At 39.2% G+C, this 27,730-nt stretch overlaps 1 protein-coding gene across 1 annotated transcript; it reads right to left on the reverse strand.

The window, feature by feature from the left end:
• Window positions 1-975: 975 nt before the first annotated feature.
• On the reverse strand, window positions 976-24,795 carry LOC108748186 (transcription factor Sox-11-like). Its single transcript, XM_018486216.1, has 2 exons — window positions 23,880-24,795; window positions 976-2,782 (listed from the first exon to the last, which is right to left on the reverse strand). The coding sequence occupies exons 1-2, from the start codon at window positions 23,988-23,990 to the stop codon at window positions 1,451-1,453; spliced, it is 1,443 nt and encodes a 480-aa protein (XP_018341718.1). The 5' UTR covers window positions 23,991-24,795; the 3' UTR covers window positions 976-1,450.
• Between the last annotated feature and the right edge of the window lie 2,935 nt (window positions 24,796-27,730).

The raw sequence follows: 27,730 nt of genomic DNA on the forward strand, positions 1-27,730 counted from the left end.
CAGAATTTTTTTACCAAATTAAATAAAAATCTCAATTTTTATTTTAATTTTAAATCTTTTTAGTAAATTTTATAACGGAATCGGAAAGAGCACCGATGTCACATAAAATGCGTGCGTCATTCACATCAACACGGTTGGAGATGGATTTTTACTTATACTTTTAATATATATTATATTCTACTAAATACAGCTTCGATATATACAAAAAACGGGCGGCTGCAACTCGCACAGAGACGAAGAATTTTGTATCTCGACAGACGCGTTTTTCATATTTATCAATGAATTGTCAGTTGAGAACTTTCAAACCATGCGAACTCAACCGCCCGCCTACGCTTATATCTAACTTCATACAAAAGTATACTACAGTACATATACAAAAAAATAAAAATCCCGAAACCGTTACGCGTCGTGGCTAACGTTTGTCTTTTTCCTGCCAGTAATCAATGTTAATGCCGCGCACGGATGATTCGTCTATTTGCTGAGCTGACTAATCTTACGCCTTGCTGATATTCGGATTACGAATGAAGAATTAACGAAGACTTGATCGCTTTATATCTCGAAAAATTTCGATACATTGGCTGAATTTGGATACATTAATCCGTACGAAAAATTTAAAGAAGGTATTTTCATACGAACCAAAATATCAAAGACGATGTGCGTTGCGACAATCGTCTAATCAAAATCACATCCGCGAATCGGAGTCTATTAATTAATCTATTATTAGGCGCTGACCGTTTCCCGATTTCTTACCCAACTCGAAATCGAGCAAGAATTCGGGATATTTTTCGCGGATTTTTAAAAAGAAAAGGTAAAAACTGATAAAGGCCACGTAAATGCCGTATCTCTTGGATTCATTTTTATATATGCTAATTGCGGGGTTCTTGTTACCCACAAATATACTCGTTATATTAGAGAAGCTAACTGCAAATCAAACGATCGAAGGAAATACCTTCTTCCTTCGAAAGGTCACTTTCTGCCTTTCTGATCTAACGATTGATCGTGCAGATTTGAATTGAGCGAGGCACAACACGTGGAAAGCCACGACGCGCGCCGGCCGACAAAAAAAAACACTCGTACATTCGAAGAGTAGCGCGTCTACTCTAGCGACAAATACAAAAGACGAAGACGCGTGATAGCGAATGATAATTCGTTCAAATGAACTCGAGCGTGCGATCCGTGTGAAAGATACATCGATAACGATCGCGATAATACGCGTTATCTGCTCCGCGCATCTCGCGTTGATGCGTTGATTCGGTCAAGATCTTCGTCAATCGGTTCATACGGAACATGGCGAATGAATTCTTTGCTGGTGTCCTCGAGCAACGTGGAGAACAATAATTTGTAACGCGATTATCTGTCTCTATGCGTGAAAACGCTCCATACAAACCATAATAATGCGCATTCCGTTTATCTTCGTTTCTCTCCCATCTTCGTTTTCTCTCTTGACTTTTCAATAGGACTCGGCATTCCATTCGTCAGTATTGAGTATGGACATAATCTCCTCGTTACGATTAAACTCTAAATCCGGCAATGTCAAACTATCCATCTCGATGTCGGACGATAACTCGGTTAATGTTGTGTCGGAGAGTTGTGGAAAGCTGTTGATGAGTTCCTCGAGATTAACCGGATGACGGCCGATGTTGCTAATAAGAGTCTCATCCGTGAGGAGACAGTCGTCGATGGTACCTCCCGTGATGCCCGTCGTCGGCGTTGTAAGGACGGACGACATGATGGACACCGGCGACTGAAGCATCGTCATCGGGACAACGGCGTTCATCATCGCGGGCTGCGTCGTGGGTTCCCGCTTCACTTGGAAATTCATCTGCCGTACGGCGGAAGTCAAATTCGTGTGGCAGTAACCGTAATTGTCCGGCCGCATTGTCGACGGCAAGTCTACGGACGCCAGAATAATGTCTTTCGAGGCGAAACTCATTTCGTCCAATTCCGACTTCGGCTCCACCTTCGGTTCTCTCAGTTCCACTTTTGGTTCCTGCTTGATCTTAGGAGCGATATTGCAGATCGCGCTGTTGTTGATAACATTCTCGGAGTTGTAACTCTCCTCGTAGAAGGCGGACTCGGGCGAGTCGGGGGTGTCGCAGGTCGGGCTGGTGGGCACCTTGCCGGGAATTGATAACGGTGCCGAGTTGTAATCCATATCAGAGCGTAGCATGTGATGTGGCGTTTCCAGGGTCTCCAGGGTCAGCTCGACGTGTTTTGAGTTCGACCTGGACATTGGTTTGAGACTCGATTGAAGCTTTTTCATCGGTTTCTTCAACATCTGCTGTCGGGTATTGTTATTATTATCATTTCTGGTCCTGGCAGCGTGACTAGCAGCGGGTGCCGCGGTGACCGGCGACAGCGGTGACAAGGATGAGCTGGCGAGCATCGAGGCCGGGCTGTTGGACGGCGTCGATAACATCGATGACGACGATGATGGAGAGGGCGGTAGTGACGGCGACGACAACGACAGGGACACCGATTTCCGCGTTCTCTTCCTCTCTTTTGCCTTCAAAATCTCAGCAGGTTTCGAAGTCTTCTTCCTGGGTCGGTATTTGTAATTTGGGTACTCTTTCTGATGCATCTTCCTGAGTCGCTCGGCCTCTTCTCTGTAAGGTTTTTTCTCCGTCTCTGGCAGTAACTTCCATTCTTTCCCTAGACTTTTACTGATCTCAGCATTATGCATATCCGGTTGTTTCTCGCAAATCTCTCTGCGCCTCATCTGCGACCAGACCATGAAAGCGTTCATGGGTCTCTTGATGCGGTTGGGATTGTTCTTTTTCGTCTGTAACAGAGAAATCAGAAACGGGCACTGGTTTATTTAATTTGTTATTTTATTTAATCAAATATTTTTAGGAAATTCTTGTATAGCGTAGCTTTTTCCTACATCGATAATCAGTAATCCCATAAGATAATTTCCTATCGACGATTGCGGCAATATTTGACTCGCCGCGATAAATGTCGATGTTATATTTTAGATCATGTCAGAGTTTTGTAATTGACTTGCGATATCTTAAGACTATACTTAAGGCGGTCTAGATGTAAGAATCGACTTTGAATACGGGCCAATGATTGGTTTATGCCATCTTGAGGCTATACAACGACGGCCCTAAATACAAGAACCGGCTATAAATACCGACCTAAGAGCTCGTCTGAAAATATTACTACGTCGAAAGAGAATCCCACGAGTCATATACATCGATACTCGTACATTTAACTCGACATCTGACCACGTGTGATTTTCAGCCTATGATACATCGAATTGACCGCGATCTTCGCATTAGACAGACATGACCCGGAATCGAAAGAAGACGACGTTCGATCACGTTGAATGTGGGATGCAACGAATGCGGGTCGACATATCTTTCTTCTCTCTCTCTCTCTCTCTCTCTCTCTCTCTCTCTCTCTCTCTCTCTCTCTCTCGCTCTCTCATTTCCTTGTCGATCCAGCATCGGCCACGAGCGCGGAGAGAGAACGTTTATGTGTGCGTGGAAAAAAAGGCGAATGTACAGAACGAAGGTAAAACGAAGTGGGAGAGACACGACACCCGTAATAAAGCGAGCGGCTGCTCCCGTTTCGGCATAATTTCTGACATTACGCTACAAAGAAACAGGCGCGACACGGAAAGGCTCCTCGCCGCTCCTTGTCACGGAATCGAGGCCCTGAGGTTCGGCCGTGCGTGCGTGCGTGCGTGCGTGCGTGCGTGCGTGCGTGCCTGCGTATCGACGCGTTATTCACAATTAGCCCGCAGCTGACGGAAGCGGGTGACCAAGGCCGAGTCCGAGAGACACACTCGCATCTCAACTCGCTACATGGTGATGGCCTTCACGAGAACTTGACGGAGAGGCAAGCGCGATCGCGTGCGTGTACACCGCTCCGGGCTATACGCGCGTCGTCGTTTCGCCGTGTGTACATACGCGCGCGAGCAAGCCACGCATACGAGCAAGCCTCGATAGCTCCTGCGTGACAAACCGCGTAAAGACCGTATCACGCTAATCGCTCACCGAATGCTCTCTCTCTCTCTCCCCGGTTCGCAATTGCGCCGCGTGCGCAGATTGGAAGAGCGGATTGAGCTTCGAAATCTCGATTTCGCCGAAATTCCGACCTCGATTCTCGCCCGTCGCATATACAGTGTGATTTCATCCGCAAATTTGATTTTTTCATGTCAATTTTTGATGTAGAATTTTAATACGATTTTAAGGAGGATGTGTTGTCAAAGATTCTTTTATTTGTTAGAATATACTGCGAGAAGCATCGAATCAATATAGTCCTTATTCTCGACATTTTATCAATATATATTGTACAATAATAAATCATATTAGTTAGCAAATTTAGTTAAAGATCTCAAAATAGAATCTACATGAAAAGAACGGTATTGTTCATAAGTATTTGAAAATTTAGTTGGATACAAATCTAGAAATAATTTTATTTGGACCATCAAAATAATTATTTCGGACGCTCAAATTGATTGTTAGAATATTAAAATTTTTTGCAGCAACGTCATCCAATAGCGTTTAAGCAATCTATATGATTAATTGTATATAATCCTACTATATTATTTCTAGATCTCGATTTATATGGAAAGAATGGTTTTGCTAACATATCTAAAAATTTAGATGGATAATTTTAAAATTAGAAATTTAAAAATAATTTTATTTGGACTATTAATTAAAATAATTATGTAAAAATCAAATTTTGCTAAAGTGTTAAAACTTGTAACACTGCCTATTATTTGAAATTCCTAATTATTTATTATTACCATATTATTTTCTATGGCTTCGATAAAATTACTTTTAGATCTATATATATCTTGCTAAATATTTAAATACTCGAGCAAAACCGATCTTTCCGTATAACTAAATTTTTACTGCATATTATATTTTAGTAAAATCGCGGTTTTTCCGTGTAATTAAATATTATTATTATTTCTATTTCATTAAAAGAGAATGAGGAAACAAATCAGGAAAAGAAGACAAGCAGTACTTATGTTAATATTTATCAACTGTTTGAAATTCTATTCTTAGATTTAATTAGATAATTTCACATCCATCACTGTTAGTTGAACAGGCAATTAGACTAATCGGAATGTTAGATAATTAGAATAATAGGAATAATTCATCTCCTTCTCTCATTTTTCGCGCATTGCTAAACGTTCGAGAAGAACTCGACGTAATCGCGTCTCGTCCCACGTTGATTGAAAAACACCGATAGCGAACGCGATCAACATACGGAATGATGAACGGCGTCGCTCTTCCGCGATCGTGATCGCCGGCGACGGTAAAGATAGAGATCCATAGATCAAGCGCGGCTCGACGTGCGTTATCGCTGGGAAAGGAAGAGGAAGAAGAAAAGCCGCGTGTATTGTCCTTTTCGGTCATCGCGCGCAACACCGACCGTTCGGCGAATCACGATTCTCGAGAAAGGAAAAGAGCGAACTCTCGTCGAGGGCCTACCGTCGTGCGTAATGAGGCACAAACAGCCACAGCGAGGTCCCTCGAACTCAAGGATCGCGCTCGTTGCTGACGCACAAACAACGAACGACGGACCGCTCTTGTAAATCACCTCGCCGCTTCCTAGTCGCGTGGCCGTGAAACACGGAATCGTCATTTGTACCGCGAAACGTGAGAAAGTTTCAAATGGATATCAGGCCGTAGATATACCTCGCTGCCGTTTCACGGCCGACCCGGACGATTTCCGTCGCCACTGGCGCGCTTCTCCGGATGCAGCTTTTAGTAACAGACACATTTGGATACATACGATGATACTTTCCGATGGGATAGGAAAGAACTTTCTAAAAACACTGAGACAGCTCAACTCCTGCCGTGTAAATTGTGAAAGAGCGAATTGGAGATCTTTGCGATTTAAGAATTTTAATTGTTTAGACTCTCTAGAATTTGTGATAAGAATTCTATTGTTTACTCTCTAAAAGTGAATCAGCGATTTTAGTGTTACACTTGTAACTTGATGTAATCATCAGCAAATATTTACTGTTTTTTTCAGTAACAATACATTTTTGATCCATTTTTAGAGAGTAGAAACCGTAAAATTTTATACAGATTTTAGAAATATTCCGAAGAACGATTTTGCTGCACTCAGAGAAATGTTTTGTACGATATGTGACTTACGAAAATTTTCTTACCTTTTAATTTAAAAATTTATCGTTAATCAAAATTTTTTAATTAAAAAGTAAGAAAGTTTTAAGTCACATGTCATAAAAGTTTCTCTTGATGTAAAATATCTAGAAATTTAGCTAAATATAGATCTGAAAATAACTTTACCGGATCATCAAAATAATTACGTAAAAACGTGGAAATCTCAAGCGTGATGAGTAATGCTGTAAAAAATTTTGACATTCTAATAATTAATTTGAGCGTACTACGTAATTACTTTTGACGATCCAAGAAAATGATTTTCAGATCTACACACCTATCCAGGCTCAATTTTTTACATTTTAGTAAAATCATTCATTCCGCTTATGTAGAAATTTAGAAAGTTTCTAAATGTCTATATAAAATCATATAACTACGAAACTTTACGGTATACCTCCGACTTATATAATGACGTAACGCGGATATCTTTGAACGATAAAAATAATATTCATCGCGATGCTTCGTTTACCTCGCTATCGCAATTATCCCAATTGATCGTATAAATATCTAGATGGTAATCTCTAATTGGTTAAATGGCCGATAACTATACAGCTGAACGGATCCGATCGTCCGATCGTCAAGGCTGATTATTTCGGCCCGACGAATTACACGTCGTCATTCGCCGAAATTCGCCCGTGTTTCTCGCGCTCGCGAGATCCGATTTATGTAACACCCAGTAGGGGGACGAACCTGCGGCACGTCTCGCAGGATATCTGGCACAACACGTATATATCGAGACGAGGCCCCCCGATCGTTTTGACGAGCTACACGGTGCAAAAATGAGAGAGATATCGCCGACCGCCGAGGCTGCGCGCGATCGGCGTAATGGATTCTCCTCTCTCGAGAGGCCGCAACGACGCCAGGGCCAAAACCCCGGGCCTTAATAAAACAGAAAGGAAAGTGCCTGTGTGTGCCGCCCCGAGGTGGAGGTGAAGTCGTTGCGCTGCCCCCCCGGGGGCTCCCTCACACCACCATCTCACCAACGACGGGGCCCGATAAATCATTATCCTCGCCGACCGGCTTTTACCTGCGACCCGTGAAAATCGCACGAACACGAAACCGCCAAATCGAGCGTGACCGTTGCTCGCGAGAGGATCAGCGTCGAAAATATGGTTTCCGAGGGATGCGATGAGGTGGGTGGGGCCACCGTGTATATTCGGATGAGGCTTATGTTATGTTAGAGACCCGCCATATGTTCCGCTCGCGCCACAAAAGCGGTGCCATTAGAGCAGATATCTGGTCGCTACGCTGGTATCTCGATAGATCGGAGAAAATAGTTTATGGATGGTTTTTACTAGCCTGAGCTTATATTGCCTGAAGTCTATTGCCTGCATCTTGCGTCTTAAGGACCCGGCGGTGCCCCTTGGAAATGCAATAAAAGCAATATATACGCGTATCTGCGGTAAATAGCCGTTTGTAGCATTAAACAAATTATTTCTGTGGCTGGTATGCACATTTTTCAAGTAACGTATATATATATAACCCTTCGTTAGTCGCATGAAATGTCCAAGATACTCGCTTTATATATAGATTCATTAAATGTAAAAACACTATTTATTATATTTAACGCGAATTGTCTTACAACTTGAAAAAAATTTGCATTTATTTTTATCTAAAGGATGTACAGAATATTATATATCAATTTTCATTTAGTTATAAATCATCGGACAATGAAAATTAATTTTTTTATCCCCAGCCCAAGTTTTTTACTGTTCTAGACTTTCAAAAGGTGAAACATTATGAATTACCTTTTTCAATATCCTTGTTACATTAATATTTCAACTAAAACGTGTATTTAATAAAAATTGAAAGAGCAAAAATGAAGCTGAAATTTGAGAGTGAAATTTCGCTTATATCAAAAAACACACACACAGACAGAGAGTTTAAAACAAAAACCATGTGTAAATGTAGAGTTAATACAACATGAATTACGTCTCGAGTGAAACACGCATTGCAAAACAAGAAAAAAAGAATGATACAGTGTTATGTATCTTTCTATATGCAGGTTGTTTTTTGAAAGATCGACTGCGACCATCGTTAGACTGCGCGTGTATTTTTGAGCGAAACTCGAGTGTCTTGCAAAATTCTAGCGTGAGAGTCCCGTGCAAGGCTATTTATTGCGGTATCATAACGATATCAGGGGATAAATATATACCGGTTCTTGTGAAAGAGAACTCGTGCGCTCCTTCCCTTCTCGTATCGGCTAATTTCCCAGACCGTCTCGGTCCGCGGACTATCCACGAAAGAAGCGGACTTTGGCACGTCGTTGATGCGCGCAGGAGGCCCGTACGCGCGTTACGCAATGCGTAATTATCGAAACACGAATGGTGGAAGGGGGCACACCCGGACTTCTAGTCCGAGATACGAAGAAATCGCGCGAATACGAACGCGCCAAGGGCACCGCATTCTGATCTGCCCGCGATTTGCGTTGCTTATTAGACAGCGGTGTATGTTAATGTCGGCTAACACCGTGCGTATTATACTTTCAGATGTCGACGGTCGACGTACCGGGATTTGCGCGGCGGAGATCGCGAGGCTGTATGTAGGTTACGAAGAGGAGAGCCACGCGTTACCTTGCGTGCCGCAGCACCGCGGCGTCGGACTTGCGATTCGATTCGCAATTTATATATATTCAGCGATTAGATCTCCCGTTAGACGCAAATTAGGAGAGGGTCGGTTGGGTTTTAGCAAGCGAAGGAATTCGAGATCATTGCCTCGAGAGGCTTTGCCTTTTCGACAATTTCGAAATTTCTCTCGCAGGCTCGATCTAACATTTATTATTGTGAAAATCATATTTTTTTCTGAATAATAATTATTTTTAATATTTTCAAAACAAATATTATTGTGCCCATTAAGTCCTTCCCATGTACATTTCCTACATTTTCGCAAAAGCTTGAACGCATCGATAAACACACTTCCGTTTAGCAAAAAAGCTATATATATATATATATATATATATATGTTTTATTTTATAATATCCCTTAACCGACCACGCACAGTTCCTACGCGGCTGCAGCCCACTCGGCGTTTTGCATAACATTAAAAATTAAATGTTTGAAGCAGCCAATTAACATAAGAACCATAGGGCTCCGCGAGAAATTCTCGACGTAAGATTTCAGCGCAGCGGCGAGAAAGACCCGACCCGGTCGATCGGCCGGCACACACGAAAAAACCGGTGTGCACATAACGTATAAGTAACTTTCGTACGTCGAGGGAAAATGAAGAATCAAACGCGGTAATGCGAGGGAAGGAGAAGAGAGGCGACGCGCGCGGCGTGTGCCCCGAAAGTAATTTCGTGACGCCCGGTCGTTATTTACGAGTGCTTCTCGCGCGCGCGCTCGCCTCTCGGCGGTGCATAATTTTGTGGCGTGCAACAAAGTGGCCGGCTGCTGTTTCTGCGGTAAAACAACCGGCTCGCTTCCGTTGCTGCTGGAGCCTACACTCTCCCCCCTCCCCCCCCCTGTGCCCTCTCTCGCGCTGTTGCTGCCTGCTTCTCCGCCCGCTCTGAACCCCTGAGCCGCGATCTGATCGGTGCACGACGCACGATGGCCGCGTTTTCTCCACGCAGCTGGCCTTGGCCAACCCGCTCTCTGTTCGCTACCGATTGGAACCACCGTCGTTAACCCTCCTCGCGTATATATACCGATTCCCCTTGCAACTACCGCCTGCATTTCGAAGCCTGGAAAAATCAACCCCCTCCTGCCTCTCTTCGCAGAGTAGTTCCGCACCTGCATGCTCACGCGCTCTCGCGCGTTTGAAAACTACCGTTGTACAAACAGCATTCTCGTAAATTGTTCTGTTTTTATTAAAGCTTGGAGACTGCTGCGAACAGAGCAACCTTTTCCTTAAGGCGAAAAATGTGAAGAGTGACAGTTTTTATTATGAAAGATAATATACGGAAAAATGTCTCGCTTTTCACCAAGAGATGAACCGCTGATCAAAATTGTGCACATCAAAAATTGTGCCTACACTGAAAAAACATGATCGGCTGCGTTAGCCTATTGAAATTCTATACTGACATTGCAGATAGGCTAACGCAGCCAAAAATTGCCTGCTGCAATCAAAAATTGACTGATACAACCAATTAAAAATGCTATGCCATATTTTACCATCTAATTTGCTGCAGCAGCCAACTCTTTTTTTCTTCAGTGTGTACTGATGCCCAGTAATGCCCAAGTAATGCCCAGGAATGAAAGTCAAGTGTAATTAATGCAGCGCAAAATAAAACTGATTTTTATTTAAAAATACATTACAGACAATTTTGGCTGCTTCAGTAAAAATATAATACCATATCATTATAGATTTTCCTAATCTCCAAGTGAATGCAAAAATCCTAATCAAATGAGTGCGTCACATAGATTACAAGATCATGTGACGTCAATTAGGATACGAAAATATAATATTGTATTTTCACTGAAGATATGATATTCTTGAAGAGGAGATGAAACGTCTGAAATAAATCTGTACACCGCAATGCCCTCGACAGTTTACCCCTTGCTTTTCGTCAAACTCGAATTTTTACACAGGTTAACATGTTATTTTTGGACAATTTCAATTGGACGTTAATAAATCCGTGATAAAATTTGGCAAAGAAAAGATATTGAAAATAATATATTGCGATCTCTAAAGAATCTGGAAAATTAAAAAAAATAGTACAAGGTAAATAAATGTCAAATGTAATTAGTAACACGCAAAATGAATCTATCTTATTTAAAAATACATAACATTTCAGACGTTTTATCTCCACTTCAAACTATCTTCAGTCAAAAATACAATATTATATCTTCATATATCTTTTATTCTAATTGACGTCACTTGGCCTTGTAATCTGTGTGACGCACTCATTTGATTAGGATCGATTTTTACTTTCACTTGGAGATCAGAAAAATATATAATGATATGGTATCATATTTTTATTGAAGATGCATTGAAAGAACAATTTTGCTGAAAAATCTAAAAATTTCATCAAAACAATGTTTCAAAAATCTTAAGCATGACGAGTAATAGCTACAATATGTTTTTATATTTCAACAACCAATTTTGTCGGCCTATCTAATTGTTTCGATCATTCAGCAAAATTATTATTTCAAATCTGTATCTAACTAACTTTTTAGATTCTTCAACAAAATTGCTCTTTCATTGTGATTGAAAGATAAGCCAAAATTTGTATTTTTGTCTGAAATGTGTATTTTTACCGGAATTGTATATTTTTAAATAAAAGTAAAGTTTATTTTGTGTTCCACTAATTACGCTTAACTTTCATTCCCTTCGTATTCTTTTCGCTTGATATTATCTGGAAAAAAAACAATTTTGTTAACGTATCTAAAAATGTAGGTAGATAGAGATCTAAAAATTTTGTCGGGTCATCAAAATAATTGTGTAGAAATTCAAACATAATGAGCAAAAAATGCTGCAAAAAAATGTTTGAGCGTTTGAGCGAACATGTAATTATTCTGTCCAATTAATAATTATTTAGTCCAATAAAATTATTTTTAGATCTGTATCTACCTAAATTTTTTAGATACAACACCATTCTTTCCGCGTATAAAAATAATTCCCTTGGAAAGTTATAACTCATCAATATATCGATATCTCCTAATTTTAAAAGTTAATTAGTAAGGAAAGAAATAATATATAAAAGAGATGATGGATTTAGAAACTAAAATTAATGCTGCGCAACTCTGAAGTGACGTGAATATTTAAACGTTCATCGACCTGATGTTCCATGCGTCACATCCATATCGTTTACAAAACATCGGATGTTACCGCCTGGTAATGCCGCGAAAGGATCACAGCGGCGAGCGATTTGGTAAAACCTGATAACGGAGTTCCGAGTCTCTTTCTGTTTTATCTCCGTCTCTCTTCTCTCTTTCTATCATCGCGACATGTCGACTCCCAGTCACAGTGATTCATCCAGCTTGCATACGATCATGGTACTTATAAAATACACAACGACGCGTCTGTGCCTGCCAGACCCCTTTTAAGTGCTTTTTAAACATATCGGCTCTCAAAGCGTAGTCACTGTATTTCTAAAATCGTCCTTTTCCAGCCTCGATTCGTGAGTGGAATTATTATATGTACTAATTTCTACACGAAATCTGAATTCCTCCGTTATTTTTTGTGCTATTTCGACACAGAAAGTAGTACAAGATGAGGATTATATTTGAATAAGTTAGCGAGCTTTGAAGCCACAAAATGCAAAACAGCGTTAGTCCATTAGCGCTAAACTTTCGAGATGATAAAGTTTCCCCCGTATAAATTTGATTTTATTAATGGTATTACGGTAATCCTTCTCCACATATAATGTAATATCATTATGTACGTACATCGAGAAAAATATACTAAATTTTAATAAATATATTTTAATAGATTTGAATTTTGAACAGCACGAACTTAATATTTAATAAATATTTATTTACTTGCGATAAATATTTATTGAATAGAAAAATGATAGTTTAATCATATTAATGATTCTTGTATCAAAAATTTTGGTTTTTGTACTAAATATAAAAAAATATATTTACATTCAGTAAATACTCAGTTACTGCTGTTTAAGCAAACATTTATTAAAATTTAGTACATTTTTTTTTCAGTGTAAGCGCATGCGATTTCGAAGCTTTCGGTTCTATTAATATCTCAACCTAGTCAATGATAATACTAGCCAGTTTATTCACGACTTCTCTCCGCCTCCGCAAAATACACACGATTTCGGTGCGAAGAAAAAAAAAACTACTGGCCTCCAGTGAGTTAAAATCAATTCTCTTCATCGGACATTTGATCCGGCAACTGTTCGTCTCGGCGAGCGATCGTACTTTCGTTTGACCTTCACCAATACAATTTACCGCTATGAATCTGTCAACGCGACCTTGCAATAGACATTAATCTCGTCAGATCGACCGTAGAAAAACCCGGAGAACGTTAAAAGCTTTTTTTTTTATTCCATCGTCTCCCGGTGACACGCGAATCGCTTTTTTCACGCCGTAGAAATTTCTCGTAACGTCACTGAAGAGAGCCAGGAACGTGATTTCCGGGTCGGAATCAATCGTATCATTGTTTTGCCCCGTTCGCTTTTTTACGCGATAGCGATAGAGACGACATTGTGCACCCGATACGGCAATGTCATTGAGATTAGATCGATAGATAAAGAGAACAACGATAGGCAAATAACCGATAACGCTGAAAATGTCACTTTATCGCGCACTCTGCTACGGACTTATTCTGCTATTATCATAAAGCTTCGTAAACACAAATATATATTAGGGAAAAAAAATATTAAGGAAAATATCTTATCGCGTCTGTACGTATCATTACCTCGTAACGATAGGGCGAAATGTCTTAATATATTTTTCAAAAATAAATTCAGATAAAATTTAAATAACTCTTAAATTTAGATCCAACGGTACTTTTTCACCGAGGCACCAATTTAGTTTGCATTGCAACTAAATTTAAAAGCTGGAGCTTAATTTAACTAACTGGAATTTAATGAGCCTGTTTATTTAACTCGTCTAGTATTGCGTCGTCGAATTAAAAGTACATTTGAATACCATATGGAGGTTACACCAATCTCGTACTCATTTGAAGTCATAAAATTTCTGATCATTAATTAAAATCGTACAGGTATTTAAAAAATTGTATTAATAATTTAATATATTAAGAATTGCCAACAAAAATTATGTTTTAGAATTTTTATTCTTTGTTTTTTTGTGATTTAGATACGGTAACCCTAATATCCCCCGTATAATATACGGCTCTGTCCACCGGTGGTGCATAACTGAAAACAAATGTGTGATTATATTTATAGTTGGTCTCCTAAACAGGCCGATCTCAGTGCGAGATAGTCCCGTTTTATATTCTCATAACCGTAACAATAACTCGCACCACCCAAGTAGAGAAATCTCAGTTCTTATCAGAATCTCTTACGAGCACGCCGTAACTTCAATCTTTACGGCCGATTTTATGCATACTCGACAAAAGACAACTATTTCTCCCGTTCACCGACGGAGACTACTTTTTCCACTTTCTTCCGTATACGCCTTCTTCCGCGGAATCCAAGCAAACTTGTGCAATTTCCAGGGAAGAAAGGGGCAGGCGGGGAGGGAGGAGGAGGAGGGGGGGGAGGACTATCGTTTTATCGTTCGCATAAGTAAAGTGCGAAGTAATTACAACGTGACGTGCTCGCGGCTCGTATGCGCTCGCGTAACTTTCAAGGAGCGAAACCAGCGTTCTCATCCCGCCATTTCACTGTCGCTTTTGTAATACCGTTACACCGGTTTAGCACGGCATTACGGCATCGTCGATGGTTTCACCGTCGCGGCTAATAATGCCTCGGTAGATAATCCGACGTTTAGCGTCATTAATTTTGACACGTATGATAATTTTTTTTACCTCTGTAGACCTTTCGGGTACGCCTGGAACTTTTTCGAAAAGGGATTTCGAAAAAAAAAAAATCTTTAGTTTTCTCTAATTACAAAATATAAATTTTATTTTAATTTGCAAAATATAAATTTTTGTTTCTTTAACACTGAATCAAATGAAAATATTACAAATATGTATGTAAAAAACAAAAATACCGCATACACAAAGCGTACCGTAAAGTCCGTAATAACGCTTAAAGATAAATTCTTTTTAATCATTCTAGGACGGAAATCTTAATGCCAAAATGTCGAGGCTGTAAGAAGTTTTTTATTAAACATTACATTAAAAATTTGCGAATTATACCGTCTAAAATTGTTCAGGTATGCTACAACGCAAAGTGCTAAAAGCAAAAGCTAATTATCGTCTCTTGTTAACATAAGATTACGTATGCGAAGATAATATTACTGATATTTCTAATTACTGATATTTTCCATGTTGAAAAACATTTTTTTCGATATTTCTGATATTAGGATTTTTGTCTCAAAATGATTTCGAGAATCTTCCCTTGTTATATGGTCTTCACGAGATACCATTGTATACGTTATTTATTTTTATTTATTTTTCATTTTATTTTATTCATTGCGTATCGGTCTACATTACAAATAGGAGTGGAAAACAAAATGCACTAAAGAAAACGCATACGAATACGAAATTGGAGAGAACACCAGCAAAACTGCTGCTACAATGCCCATGCGAAAGGCAAAAAATGGATTACATATGCAATAAGTGACTACATGTATACACAGAGAGAAGATTAATAAAAGTATTAGCCATAAATATGATTAATTCAGCAATATTATATAGTCACTATCATACTGTATTAATATTGCAATGCAACTATACGATTATAGATAACCCAACATTCTTAATGGTAACATATCCGTTAGAGATATCTTAGATTGAGATTCTCAATTTTTTTCTAATTTATATAAATTATATTTTGTAACAATAGCGTAGTTGTACCGTATTACTAGTTGGACATGTACAGTATTAATCCCATTATATATGTATATTATATGGTACAGTCACTATAGCTGCAATAGACTTACATATATGTTTACGTATATAATATTTTATTTATTTAAAAAGATACTTTTGCAAGCCTAAACATATTTTAATTTATCAGCAATTATTTGAGAAACTTAATAGAGCTATGCAATTATACTACTGCAATTTATAATGTGCTTTATCTGACCATACCTACTTGGAAATAATCGTATAATTGCATTTGACATATCGATTTATTAATGGTATTTACTGAGACCGCTGTTATATACAAAAAATATAGTTCTATTATGAATTAACTACACACACACACATTGTATGTATAATTATCAGTCCCTTATGCTTTCATTCCGTACATATGATACATAATATACATAAGAATAATTATACATAAATAATAATAATAATAATAATAAATATACAGCAGACCCCATTACATCTTAGACATTTTGTAGAAGCTTAAACAGAGATTTGAATTTTACAAAAACAGACACGTATAGTCCTAAAAAAAATCTTGTGATTCGATTTCGCTTGAACGAGTCTAGTTCCAGTACTGTAATGACTATATTGGTCTTTATTTCTCTCTATATTATTTCCCTCTAAAAATAATTAATACTGTCGCTATAGAAATTCAACTTAGTACTTTCAAATTAATACTTCTCACTTAATAATACAGAAAAGTGGTGATTAATTACTTATTTTGAGTACTTACAGCACTGTTGTTAACTTTAATATTCAAAATAAGTATAATTAATCATTACTTTCCAGTATTAAATTTTTACAAGGAGATATAGAGAACAGCACGTTTTGTCCAACATTCCAATCACACGTCGTCGACAATACAGTGAAACAATACATTTAATTACCGCTCGAACCTCATACTTTCTACATTTGTTTAGAACCATAAAATATACAGTTGGCTTTAATTGGCACGGCAGGAAAATTGCGTTCGATACTCCGACGTGACGCGGGGATCGGAGACACGATCGACGCTAAACGTGACAAGGCGCGCCGGTCTCAATAATCATTTTGGTAAATAGAATAATCGTGCGAGCGCGAAATGTCACGTTCACGCGTACGCGTGCGGGGAAAGTGGCAATGATTTGCGTTTTGCTTACGCACCAATACGTGCATACGTCAGTAGGGGCCGACCACCGACACGTCGGTCTACCATCCGGCGTCGCTGATAATTGTGCTCGTTCCACGATGAAAATGCGAGACCTTTTTTCCAACCGCGCGTTCGGGGTGCCGCCGCACCGGATGCGCTTCTCAGAACATCCGACTTATCCCTCGCGCCGTCGCGTTATCACGCGAGCTTTCCATGAAAGCGAGCCGATCCGCGTATCCGCTCATTGCTTTTTACTCCCGATAGCAGAACCCTTCTCCCCGTAACCGCGAGATCGATGGAAGTCTGGTCCCCTCGATTAAAATTCCGCGCTATGCCTGTTCACGTCGTCGCAATGGGAACGGATGGTATCCGAAGAAACGCGTTATCTCTCGCCGCCGCGCATTTACCGTGATTATTTTCAATCGCTTACAGGCTGCAATATCTTTTTAGATGAGCCAGTAGATACAGGATGTAGAGAAAATAAACGCACAAGAGTAGCAAAGTCCAATTACAAAGAGGCAAATGTGATGAACAATAATCAGAGCTGACACTAGACGTGACGCTATATGTGTACATTTTATTCTAATCCTTCGTAGGCACACATATTTTTATTAGGCATTCTGGATCATTTTTGTCCAGTTCAAGTTTTTTTTTATTGTTTCAGGTTTTCAAAAAAATCTAGGAAAAAATTCAAGATTACTCTTCAACGTATCTGCTGTGATGCCAAATTGTTTATTTAACTCAATTTTTTTTTTTTAATCTTTATTTAATAAAAATTGGAAATTTATGGCAAGAAAGTTGAGAATAAAATCGCGCCTGGGAAAGACTTAGTAATCTTAGTATTGCATACGAAGGATTAAATATCAAAAAATAATTGATTCTAATAAAAAAAAACGTAAATCCACACATATGACACACTTAGTGTCAGATCTGATTGGCATTTATTTCTTATGATTTATATTCTTCAGAGCTTTTTATATAAATATTCATAAATTTTCTTGCCAAAATGCAATGTCGTCGGTAACGGAAAATCGATTATTTTTCAATGACGAATAACTGAAAATCCGACTTGTCTGCGCCGCGAGACTTACGTTCATTGTCGATGAGCGAAAGACAAGAGGCAGGCCACGTATTTAACGGTAAATGCGCGGCGTAAATCTAACGAAACTCACGTCACGCGAATGCCGGCAGCACGCGTTCGACTTCGAAATCGTCGTTAACGTTGGTGCGCGCTTGTCTCTATTAGAAAGGCTCGCGTATACCGTCAAGGCTACAGGTAATCGGGATAATTTGATGGGATTGTACCTATCAGGAAAGGAGGAGGCGGACGGGCGTGAGGAGGAGTGAAGGAGGGAGAGACGGAGGAGGCCGGAGAGGCCGAGAGCAGTCAAAGAGAAGTTCAGAGGGCCAATTTACCGGACGAGATTAAGCCCGCGAGAAAAAGAAATTGGAATCGAGACGAAAATTACGGATCCCACGTTCCCCGCCGAGTCCTTTTTTCGTCCTTCCCATGCGCCGCGCCCTAACACACACGTGCGATTTATTTCCGAAGCGACGTAAATCAAAACGTCGAAAAATGCGTACGGCAATATCGGTCCATCGGACGTGATCGCCATTCGCCGTGTTAAGGGAACAAAATTCGAAGTCGAACGATATTGCAACTGAGAGACTCTTACGAGCGAAAATTAGTTTCACTTCAGATACGTAGGGAGAAATCTATAGACGTTGCTCAAGTTTCGAGATTAAGTTAATGTTTAAAATGTCACGAACCAATCAGTGAGTATTAGCATCTTAAAGCGTTGCTTCAGACGGTCTTGAAATTACGAATGGACTATGAATACCGGCCCTTAAGGTATAATGTATAATACGAGGTATCAAGTGTTTTCATTAATCTTAATTTTAAACAATAATATTAGTTAATCCAAAATGCTATGTAAATAAATCAAATTAGTGATAAATTCAATTAAAATAAATTAAATAAATCAGGTTAGTGATAAATGAAATTAAGGAGAATCAATACGGTCTACGTTGAACCTCGATAGTAATATTTTTATACATAAATTCTAAGTACATCTTTTATTGTATAAACCGCGTGTCGGAAATAATCATAACTGTAATTGAAATAATAATTTAATAAAGGGCAAGTAAGAGTACAAAATTCTGCACAATAATTCGTCCGCTAAAAATTATGTTATATTTGTTTCTTTTCACATTAATTAACAAGACTGCTCGTATTAATTAATGTAAGGAAGAATAAATATAATATAATTTCTAACGCATGAATTATCGTGCTGAATTTTATTCTCACTTGCTCTTATTAAAAAAGGTACTTGTTGGTCAAATCTCCAGAGTTTAATTTTTATTATTTTGTATAAAATATAATAATACAAACAATTAAATTGTGTAACAATTGATATAATAATGATGCTAGTATCTTAAAACACTGTAAAGACTTTATTGCGAAAAATATCTTAGCCAGGATCTCGATTTTAATTTTTGCAAAAGATGACAGACAAATTATACGATTAATAAAACATTAACATTTCAAGATACATTCTGCGTACGATATTCTCTTTCCCATTCCCTCTCGTCATCGCGCATTCCAGACGAATATCATGACGTACTTGTTGCGATTTCACGCAAATATCGCAAGGCGGATGTAACGAAGATTTGATAACGCTCAGTGCGACGTTACAGCATGTCAAGGGAGATTAAGATAGCTAACGCAATTACGATGCAACACGAACGAATCAGATAGAAAAAGAAAAGATATATTTGTTTCGGATGCAGATAAAAACAGCGATTATCTTGAATCATTCTCACATCTTTTTCTATATTACTCAGCTCAATATTAATCTACCAAGTAAATAATATGATCTCTTCATTTCCGGTTAAACGGATGTTAAGTAACGAGATTGATAAAACCGAACGGTAGAACGTTTCAGCAATATTAACTTGGAAATGCGTAACGCATCGTAATTATACGGGGAAGAGATACGATTTAAATCTGCATATCTCTCTCTCTCTCTCTCTCTCTCTCTCTCTCTCTCTCTCTCTCTCTCTCTCTCTCTCTCTCGGCATGCAGGAGTTAAGTAATAGGACCTCCAACGATCCGCGAAGCTGCGGATATAGTGTGGAACACATGATCGTATTCCCGGCTGATGCTTACAGAGTACGATCGATCGGTCGAAATGGACGATCATGGTGCAACCGTCGAATTATAGGCTCTCGAACGGAACGAGCGCGGCGCGGCGCGGTGGCCGGAGTCGTGCGTGCGAAATCAAAAATCACGACGATGACGCGATCGATCGATTATCCCGCGCCGCGAACCGATACTCGTACCGGTGTGCCCGCGCGTACCCGGGAATGTTATTTCCCTGGAGCGATACAAAATACATAACCGCGCGGAGGACTACCTGGTCGGAACCGAACTCTAGAATTAGAGACCTGAGTCATTAAAGTCCCGAAGGATAATTGACCGGTTTCGAAAGGAGATTTGAGACCGGAGGACCTACTCAGAAAAATGTCGGTGTATCGGCCAGAACTCCCAAGTAAATTGCGCGTACGAGGGTGGAATATCCGGTCCGTGTATCGAGCGGCTCGGAAAGCAGAACTCGAGGTCTGGAAATATCTATGAATTTTCACGCGAGCCATATGGCATCCTGTTCGTTTCGTCGCCCATCGAGGAAAGGCGGCGACGCATAAGTACACGCACGCCGGAAACGCATGGGTTTTAAAAGCGAGCGATGGTGTTTCGTCGCCGCATGCATGGGTTGTTCGCAGCAGGCATACTCGAAATTGTGCCTCGAGGATTTTTCTTTCATATTTCTTTCGATCCGTCTCCGCCCGAGACCCCGAGACCTTTCGAGGAAAAAACTTCCCCTTCGAAAAGGATTAAGTTAATCCGATCAGTATTTCTCGCGAAAAGAGATTGAAAGTCCACTTTCTGATTTACATCGTGTTCATCTCTTGTTATTCAATTCTTCATTCCTGACAACATTTATATCATTACTGCGAATTCTCGATATTTTTAATTCTCGATCGAATTTGATTTTAAAGGCGCAGCCGATATTTTGATTGTGAATTTTTATAGATAAGTTTAAATTTGTTGAAAAAAAAAAAAAAGTAAAATAAGTAAAATTCGATTTCTATGATAGTAAAAATTTATTGTTGAAGCTTTCGTAAGTAACGCATGACACATTATGTGTTTATATCACGATTGCGAATTCCAGTTCTTAATTCTCGACCGAATTTAACTTTAAAAGTACAGCCAATATTTTGATTGTGAATTTTTATAGATAAATTTAAATTTGATAAAAAAAAAAAGTAAAATACAATTCGACTTCTATGAGTAAAAATTCATTCTTAAAGAGATTACTGGCGAAAGATGGGAAATTTCATATAGTGAAAATTAATATTGTATATTGAATGTCTCCTCCTCTTTCGACAGCAAAAGGATAGGAGCATAAATACACTTCTATATTTAGAAAACGACCGATTTCTTTCGGTCAAAGACACTGCCGCGAAAAGACTTCGACAATCGATACATAAGCACGGAAAAATAACACTGTTCATGACATCTCGAGGAGGACGGGCCTCGCAAACAAACACATCGGTCGGTGATATTTTACGTTTCGTTCAGCGAGTTATCTTAATGTACTATCGCATTCCGTCAAAGAGGTCTTTTCGACGAATCGAATATTACACCGAGTCATTAGGCGGTACAGTGAACTGAACTGATCGGCGGGACTTTGCCTTTACGGTTGTTCCACTTTAAAATAACGTCTACCTACCTCATTTCTCTGCGCGATCAGGCGTTTCTATCATCTTTCCGATACAAATTACAGACATCAGAATCAGACAAATTATTTCGTCGATTGAGCGTTTTATTACTTCACATAAATAACAATTATCATACGGAGATTGGAAATTAATCTTGACACAAGTGAACTTTCGTTGCTAATAGAACAGCTTAATAAATATCTAATAGACATTACGAAAGGACACTTTCAATTAGACGATAAAAACGAGGGAAAATCGCTTGCTGTACAATTTCGTGCGTACGGTATTTCGAAAAATCGTCGTATTCCAACTTCCAACTGTCGTGATAACTAACGCGATCGCGCGTCGTAAATTCATGAAAATATATCATGAAAGTCGCATCGATGAATACGAATGAGAATACGCCGTGAAGCAATAAATTTCGTTAATACTAGAGATTTATGTACTTCGCCACGTGCACCGATAAAAATGTAGTTTACGGCCCACTTTGAGCGACGCGCGCGCACCTTCCTTCGAAGTTATTAACGATATCGCGAGCGTCGTTTTGCGCTATTTTCGCCGGTTGAACTTGGTTCCGCGGAGAAAGCTCGTTCTTGGAACATTAATCCGGCTTAAGGAGGACCCGATGCATCGAAATGCAGCCATGCAGTAATATTTGGTAGCAAACCTGTGACGAGACTAAACACAGCGCTTTCGAAAATCTTTACCTGCGTCGCTTTCAAAATAAACAGCTTGACCCACGTCACGTGGAGTCCATTGGGACCGGTATAGCCCGTCGAATGCATGCAGTCTTTCTTCCCTTTGATTATCGTGTATTAAAAGGTTCCTTCGGGAAAGAAAGGAAATCGCAGGTAAACGTACGACCGAAATTCAACCTGAATTCTGATTTCGCTAAATAAAATTCTATTCCGTGCCAGACCCGCTGTCCACCTTCCGAAGATCAATTTAATGACCAGTTTGCAAAATGACGTTCGTAACTATACTACGTATTCGAATACAGAATGATTTTCTGTCTAATGCGAAGCGATTTTTGTTTCGGCGTTTGAAAACGTTGCGAGGTGTAACTATTGTGATGTCAATCTTGCGATTGACGTGTCATGTATCGTGAATATTTTGCTAAATATCGACGATGTGTTTTACGATATATGCTAACAATAAGATATCTCTCTCAATGAGAATTTATTCGTTTTCCGCGCGAGTCTCTGTGATAGCTAAAGGACCGGTTTTCCATTTTTTGTGATTAGACTGATATTATATTTTACACTAAATAAGACTCTCTGCGAAAAAAATTACTAAATAACAATACATGTAAACATACATTTCTTTAAATGATACTAACTAAACATTTACTTCTAGTAAATATTTACTTAGAACTATTTGAACAAATACTTTTTAAAATTTAGTACTTTTTGCAGTGTATGATCAATTACTAAATTGATGGGTTACTTTTAAAGTTACCAGTACAAAACTAACAGTCTAGTGATTAATCATAGCTAGAAAAAAACACAACTTGTATATCAACATTAGGCTAAATAGGCAAGCCTAACCACAAGTTAAGCAGATAATGAAAAACCGGAACTCAGATATAATAATTACAGTCCGAAAAAAATATCGTTAAGATCCTCGAGAACTAATATTGTAAAAATAAAGGATTCGGTTGCCGAAGTAAAAATAAAGGTGAAAAAATTGTAGAATTGATCCTCGACGAAATATTTTTTTCTCAAATAGACATTAGTCAAAAAAGAGATTTTCCAAAAGCTGACTTTTTGTAGCATGCTCCTTCGAATTTTCACGCACGTTTAAAATTCCTCAAAAACTGCCTGTTCTAGTGAGTTTAAAATTTTCACAGAGCTGATTTTTCTAACATGCTCCCTCTAATTTACAGAAAAATTTAAAATTCTCCAAAAGTTGATTTTTTTTTTTTTTTAGCAAGTTTAATAGCCAAGTTGACATGCTAGCAAGTTTTAAGATTCCCTGAGAATTTCGACTTTTTAACATGTGCTCTCAAATTTCCAAACAAGTTAAAATTACATGAGGACTAACTTTTTTTTAGTATATTCCCTCAAATTTTCAAGCAAGTTTCAGATTACACTTTTCTAACATGCTCCCTCAAATTTCCAAGAAGTTAAGTTTCTTTAGATGCAAATTTTAAATAAGTTTCTTTTCATTGAATTTCTTAATTTTTTCTCACTTTGAGATATTTAGATCAAGAAATTATTATTTAAATATCTCAGAAAGTAAATTTAGGAAAACCCTAAGAAATGGGCCGCTCGTAAGATAAGAGTGAAATCGTCGCGAGAAAAATTTCCGCTTGAAATTTTTGCGAATCTCCCCCGCGATGAGAATTTTATGGAAAAAAAAAAAATATCCCTCAAGTGCTTTCCTCGTGCTATGGATTAGAAATGCCGATTCTAATTACTTACCCTCGTGGCATCCGAATACGGCGTGGGAGAATTCTCATTCACGAGATACGATCCGAACTTGATGGACACCTCCGTCGAACTCGAGGGGCTCTCTTGCTGCGTTGGCAGCATTTTCGGGCTGCTTCCGAAATAACTTCACGAAAAAACTCCACTTCACTTCAATTGAACAACGACGTCAAGTCGGCGACTCGCATCACAATTCCGCGCGCTTCGACAGCGAAGTGTGACTCGAGGATTATTTTCTCGTCGTTCACTCTCGCAATCGATCACTCGTCGCGAACGATCTACCCTCTATCGGGTTCTCTCACTCAAATTCGACGCACCTTCGCGCGGAGACAAATCCAACGATCTCGCAGCGCGAAACGTTTTCCAAACACAATTCAAAAATAAAAGAAAAGAGTGCTTCGCGAGGAGGAACTCAAGATATGCGCGTTCAAAGGATTTAGCGTCTGTCGCGTTTATCGAGGCTTTAATCGGCGAGGCGGAAAATTGCGAAAGAACGTAAACACGTAGTTTCCTCTCTCGTGAACGCGACTCGACTGTGGATGATGGACCGTGGCGCGGATCCAACGCGTCGGGTTATCCCTCGATCGGCGCGGCACACCTCCTCCACCTCCTGCTACTTGCAGTTGATCTGTGCGCGAGACGCGACGACTCCTACGGTGTCCGCACGTATTTGTTTCGTATATCCACGTGCTCGCCGAGAGCAGCCGATAAAGGCGCGCGTTTAATCGCTATCCTTCCGTCGTCTGAGTAGGACTCTCCTCTCGTCCTCTCGATATTCGGGATATTGACAACGTGCACGCGCGTTCCAAGACTCTTAAAACGTTTTATGATCCTCTCACAGTCGCTCGTCGATCACGAACTGACATCCTCGCCCGCTCCGAAGAGAAACGTTTCGATGCTCGTTTCACGAGCGCTCATGAGCTACTGACTGTACGATCGGCTACTCGTGCTATACCTCCAGCGCTCAGCTGTGAGTATCCCTACTCTCGGGTCGCAGCTACCATCGCGCCGACCAATCCGCATCCGGCAATCCCTCCCCCGCCTGTCCCTCTTCGTCCACTGCGTCCCAACCAGCGTTCGCACTCACTCCGCCGCGCTACGTCGAGCTGCGCGCATGCATACGCGTGCACGAGTTGCGTGGTTTGCCTGCCTATATCCTTAAACTCGATCGCTAATCGGCCACTGTCAGTGTCAAACACGGTCGCAGCTTCTCGTCCTGTCACGCGCTGCGCCGTCATTTCTTTTTTTCTCGTTCATCCTCGAGGGATTTTAACGGGAGAATTACGGTGATCATTTTACAGGAGAGAGAGAGAGAGAGAGAGAGAGAGAGAGAGAGAGAGAGATTGGTAGCGGATGATGGATATAATTATTTGATATATCTAATGATATAATTATATTAAATAATTACAGCTTTAATTAAATACAACTCAATTTTTATTCGCATTTTGTATACAATATGATTGCAATATAATTATATTATATAATTATATTAAATGGGATTGTATATTGCAGTCTTACTGCGTAAAAAAATGTAAATAAGAATGGAGTCGTTAAATCGCCGAGATTGAATCTAATCGAGAACTATTCCCGAATCGAAATGTAGATTCAAGTTCAGGTGTTTGTGTAAACAGCGATGAGTCGGGGGCCGCGAATAGAAAATAAAATCCGGATCCTCTTTAGTTTAGTTTATAAAGCTCAAAACATTAGATAAGATAAGGCAGGCATTCTCAGGAGGGTTATAGGCACAGATGAAAGCGAGTGACCTGATAGTCGATGTCCTTGCTCTCTTTCTCTCTCTCTCTCTCTCTCTCTCTCTCTCTCTCTCTCTCTCTCTCTCTCCGCGATTAGTTTAATCCTGGCGCAACTCGGCGCGACCGCGAATATCGGCGTTATACCGGTTTGGATACTCGGTCGTCATGCCTGCGGGGGCGTAAAAACATGCGAAATTAAGAGATTACGATCAGCGCGGCGTGCACTTTCTCATATGACGGGCTTTTGAATGCGTCCTTACGTATGCCAGATAATATATCTTGCGAGAAGGCGTGTGTATATGCCGCGGAGGAGAAATTTGAATCGTAAACCGTTAATTTAACCTCCGCAGACTTTAAGACGACCTCCGAATAACGTCTTCAACAACACGTTCTTATTTTAATCAATTTTTTTTTTTTCGAACTTATATTTTTATTGTCCCGAGAACTGATTTCTGTGTGGGACAAATACGAATAAATATATTAAACGTAAAATTTTTCAAATAAGCCTCTTGGCGCAAGGTAGTCAAGTTTGATAATTTCACGGTTCTCAAGATCGCAAGATAAAACTGTCGTTTAAATGCGAAGTAATTTACAATTTTTTTTTTTTTTTCTTTGAACGGGAGGAATTATGTGTCTCCTCTTTTTACAGAGGATAATTCGACTAGCGGTGTCGAGATATTAAATGAACGTATCCGCTCATTGATCATTGCACGGATTTCTTATCGCTATTTACGAGCACATTGTTTACTTTACGTAGCGCGCAGCTGAGTGATCGTGGGACCGTAAAAATGATTTCTTCCTGCTTCGCGTCACGTATTAAAGTGCACGGATACGGCGTTGTAAAGGAAAAAATAGTAGTGTGGTAGACTTTACGCGTAAACAGGTTTAGTGCCAGTCAGCCCCGGGTACTCTTGTTTCCTTGAACATAATGTTCGACGCGCCGTGCCGTGCCTAGGGGAGTTGCATAATAGCACTCGAATCACATTTTCTATTCTCATAGAAATTCTCTGGAGCACACATTAGCCCGGCCAAGCGTTTTGCGTGGCCCCATCCGGAGACATTTTTTTTTCCAGTATCTAATTATTTTACGAGGAAACAGGAATTCTCGGGCCATTTCATCGAGACTATTCAAATCACAATACAATAATGATACGTTGAATTATTTGATTGCGTTACGCGTATTTTATTTCTATAGAATGACAATATTTACCTTATGTTCAGACAGCTGGACTGTTGTAATTCCGTTTCACAAAAAGGATTAAACTCCATTCTAATGTCTGTGAATTGCTTAAAGGGAAAATACGTTTAAATTCAATAGCAGTAGAATAAATATTTTTTCGAAGAGATACTATAGAGACTTTTAGTAGAATTTACAAAAATTACTAATGGAAGTATTTATTGGTTGCATTAATCCTTCAGAGCTGGATCTGCAAGATCTATTTAATTTATGTTACACTAAAAGAAAAATACTTAAAAATTTATTTGAGATATAATGTTTATTTTTTTACGATTAATGTAATATAAGACAAATGAGATGTATTTTACAGAAATATAAATCCCATCATAATAGTCAATTTTTTATAACCAATAAATATCGATGAAAACGTCACAAATAACATTTGCTTGTAAGTATTTCGATTTTTTCCTCAATGCAATTAAAAGGCACTAATTAATTTTAAGAAGTCAAAATGATATAACTCGTTTAAGAAAGAATGAATATATATAAGTATATTTTAATAAGAACAATACAGATTTACACATATAACGTAAAGAAAATTGACATTTTTGACAAAGAGATTTATAATTGAGTGATCTAATAGATCCACCATCAGAAGAGTTAATCTCATTCTAATTTATCAAGTTTCATCGAGAGGCAGCGCTCGCAGATGTTCTATGTCTCATAAATAAAATAGTGAGATACGTTATTCAATTCGGCAGTAAGATCCGTAACGTCAATTTGCGCTCCAATTTCACGAGAATCGGTATTATTGAAAACCTCTTGAGACCCGATCGATTCCGCAATTTTCATGGCAATTACCGCTCTCTTTATAGAGCCGGGATTTTTTTTTTTTTTTTTTTTTTTTTTTGGGAAAA

This window comes from Trachymyrmex septentrionalis, unplaced genomic scaffold, assembly GCF_001594115.1.
Source record: "Trachymyrmex septentrionalis isolate Tsep2-gDNA-1 unplaced genomic scaffold, Tsep1.0 scaffold213, whole genome shotgun sequence".
Lineage (NCBI taxonomy): Eukaryota > Metazoa > Arthropoda > Insecta > Hymenoptera > Formicidae > Trachymyrmex > Trachymyrmex septentrionalis.